We start from the raw sequence: 2,500 nt of genomic DNA, 5'->3' as shown, positions 1-2,500 counted from the left end.
CTAGTATTTGCTGGTGGAATAAAAGTAAATAAAAGAATAAAATAAAATAAAATAAAATAAAATAAAATAAAATAAAATAAAATAAAATAAAATAAAATAGAAATAAGTAAAATAAAATAAATAAAAATAAAAATAAATGAAATTAAAATAAAAGTATCAGCAGAACTTTTACCTTTATCCGGAGTCGGACCTGCTGCTGGGAGCCTGAAGACAAACGCTTAGGGTCCATGTTGGTCCTGCAGGTCCCGGTCCTGGAGGTCCTGGAGAGTCCTGGATGGGGGTCCCGGAGAGTCCTGGGGGTCCAGCAGGTCCAGCAGAGTCCTGGTTCTGCAGTCAGACTGAAGGATTCTGGTCTGGTTGTTGCTGCAGAAACAGAAGAGCTTTTGTCTCATTGTTGACGCCTCGTACCAGGAGGAGTGTGTGAGTGTGTGTGTGTGTGTGTGTGTGTGTGTGTGTGTGTGTGTGTGTGTGTGTGTGTGTGTGTGTGTGTGTGTGTGTGTGTGTGTGTGTGTGTGTGTGTGTGCAGCAGCGCCCCCTGCAGTCAGTTTTGAGGTAAATACAACCAAAGCAGGTTCAACAAACTCTGAGTCTAATCCTGAACTCTTAGTTGATCTACTCTGAGATCGGAAACTCTGAGTTTTGGGTTCCAGAACAGCGGATTTGAGTTAATTTACTCAACTCTAAGTAGTTTCACCTGGAGTTATGCGCGTGCACCACAACTACAAAAACCCAGCATTAATGGAGCCCTGATACAACGAGTCACCATGGCAACGGGAAAGAGGAGGTCTGCTTTTTCACCCGAATGGAATTAGAGATTTTAATGCACACATACGGCAAATTTGAACATGTTTTTCAAAAAAAGAGTAACACCGCAGCACAGAATATAATATAAAATTAATTTAACAGATCTCCACATCATTCACCTGCAATCCTGTGGAACCCCTTGATGGCTTGGACAGGTTCATGTAGGCTTGCCACCCGTCCCTTTAAATACGGAATTGTTCCGTAATTGGGAATTAAAAGTTGCGTTCCGTATTGAACCAATACAGACACATATTATGCTCTTATTTATTTGTGTAATAATATACAGGTGGAGGTCGGAAAATTTGAATATATTGCAAAACTACATTCGTAGTAAATTCAACGTAAGGTGAAACAAATATTATTTCCCACTACATGCAAAGTGAGATATTTCAAGCCTTTATTTGTTATAATTTTGATGATTAGCCTATGGCTCACAGTTTATGAAAACCTCAAATAAAAAATCTCAAAAAATTAGAATATATTATGAAATCAATAAACTATTCAATCATCAAAATTATAACAAATAAAGGATTAACATATATTGCTTTGCCTGTAATGAGACTATGTATAATATACATGTATTACGCGGTCTGATAACCATCTCCCAACGAATATTTAATTCTCTGCGCATTAATGCTGCACCTTCATCAATTGTGTCTTCATCAAAAGGACATGCCATGTTCGTGACAATGGACTTCTAATATACTGACTGTTTTTAATGACAGACGGCAGAACTTCACCAAAACTCGCCTGCTGACTGAATGAATGAGGAAATCAAATGTGCGTGCGGCTCTGAAAGAGGCGGAGACGCAGAGAAACTCCAGGTTCATTGAGATAAACCTGGTCCCGACCAGGTTACCATGGTAACCAGGTTAGGTTCAGAGCGTCTGTTACTACGGTAACTAACCAGGTTAGGTTCAGAGAGTCTGTTACTACGGTAACTAACCAGGTTAGGTTCAGACAGTCTGTTACTACGGTAACTGACCAGGTTAGGTTCAGAGAGTCTGTTACTACGGTAACTAACCAGGTTAGAGAGTCTGTTACTACGGTAACTGACCAGGTTCAGAGAGTCTGTTACTACGGTAACTGACCAGGTCAGAGAGTCTGTTACTACGGTAACTGACCAGGTTAGGTTCAGAGAGTCTGTTACTACGGTAACTGACCAGGTTAGATTCAGAGAGTCTGTTACTACGGTAACTGACCAGGTTAGGTTCAGAGAGTCTGTTACTACGGTAACTGACCAGGTTAGAGAGTCTGTTACTACGGTAACTGACCAGGTTAGGTTCAGAGAGTCTGTTACTACGGTAACTGACCAGGTTAGGTTCAGAGAGTCTGTTACTACGGTAACTGACCAGGTTCAGAGAGTCTGTTACTACGGTAACTGACCAGGTTCAGAGAGTCTGTTACTACGGTAACTGACCAGGTTAGATTCAGAGAGTCTGTTACTACGGTAACTGACCAGGTTAGATTCAGAGAGTCTGTTACTACGGTAACTGACCAGGTTAGAGAGTCTGTTACTACGGTAACTGACCAGGTTAGGTTCAGAGAGTCTGTTACTACGGTAACTGACCAGGTTAGAGAGTCTGTTACTACGGTAACTGACCAGGTCAGAGAGTCTGTTACTACGGTAACTGACCAGGTTAGATTCAGAGAGTCTGTTACTACGGTAACTGACCAGGTTAGATTCAGAGAGTCT

General features: G+C 41.2%; 1 protein-coding gene across 3 annotated transcripts in view; it reads right to left on the bottom strand.

Annotated features, from left to right (window-relative positions):
• Nucleotides 1–318, bottom strand: part of LOC133462757 (choline transporter-like protein 1) — a 46,971-nt gene extending 46,653 nt beyond the window's left edge. For all 3 annotated transcript variants that reach the window (XM_061744184.1, XM_061744183.1, XM_061744181.1), the window contains exon 1: nucleotides 173–318. In XM_061744184.1, coding sequence (XP_061600168.1) covers nucleotides 173–229 — 57 coding nt within the window. In that variant the 5' untranslated portion in view covers nucleotides 230–318. The remainder of the gene's footprint in view (nucleotides 1–172) is intronic.
• Nucleotides 319–2,500: the final 2,182 nt, after the last annotated feature.

Source organism: Cololabis saira, chromosome 16 (genome assembly GCF_033807715.1).
Source record: "Cololabis saira isolate AMF1-May2022 chromosome 16, fColSai1.1, whole genome shotgun sequence".
Classification (NCBI taxonomy): domain Eukaryota; kingdom Metazoa; phylum Chordata; class Actinopteri; order Beloniformes; family Belonidae; genus Cololabis; species Cololabis saira.
The sequence above is the reverse complement of the archived record's forward strand: the minus strand, read 5'-3'. Positions and strand labels throughout refer to the sequence as shown.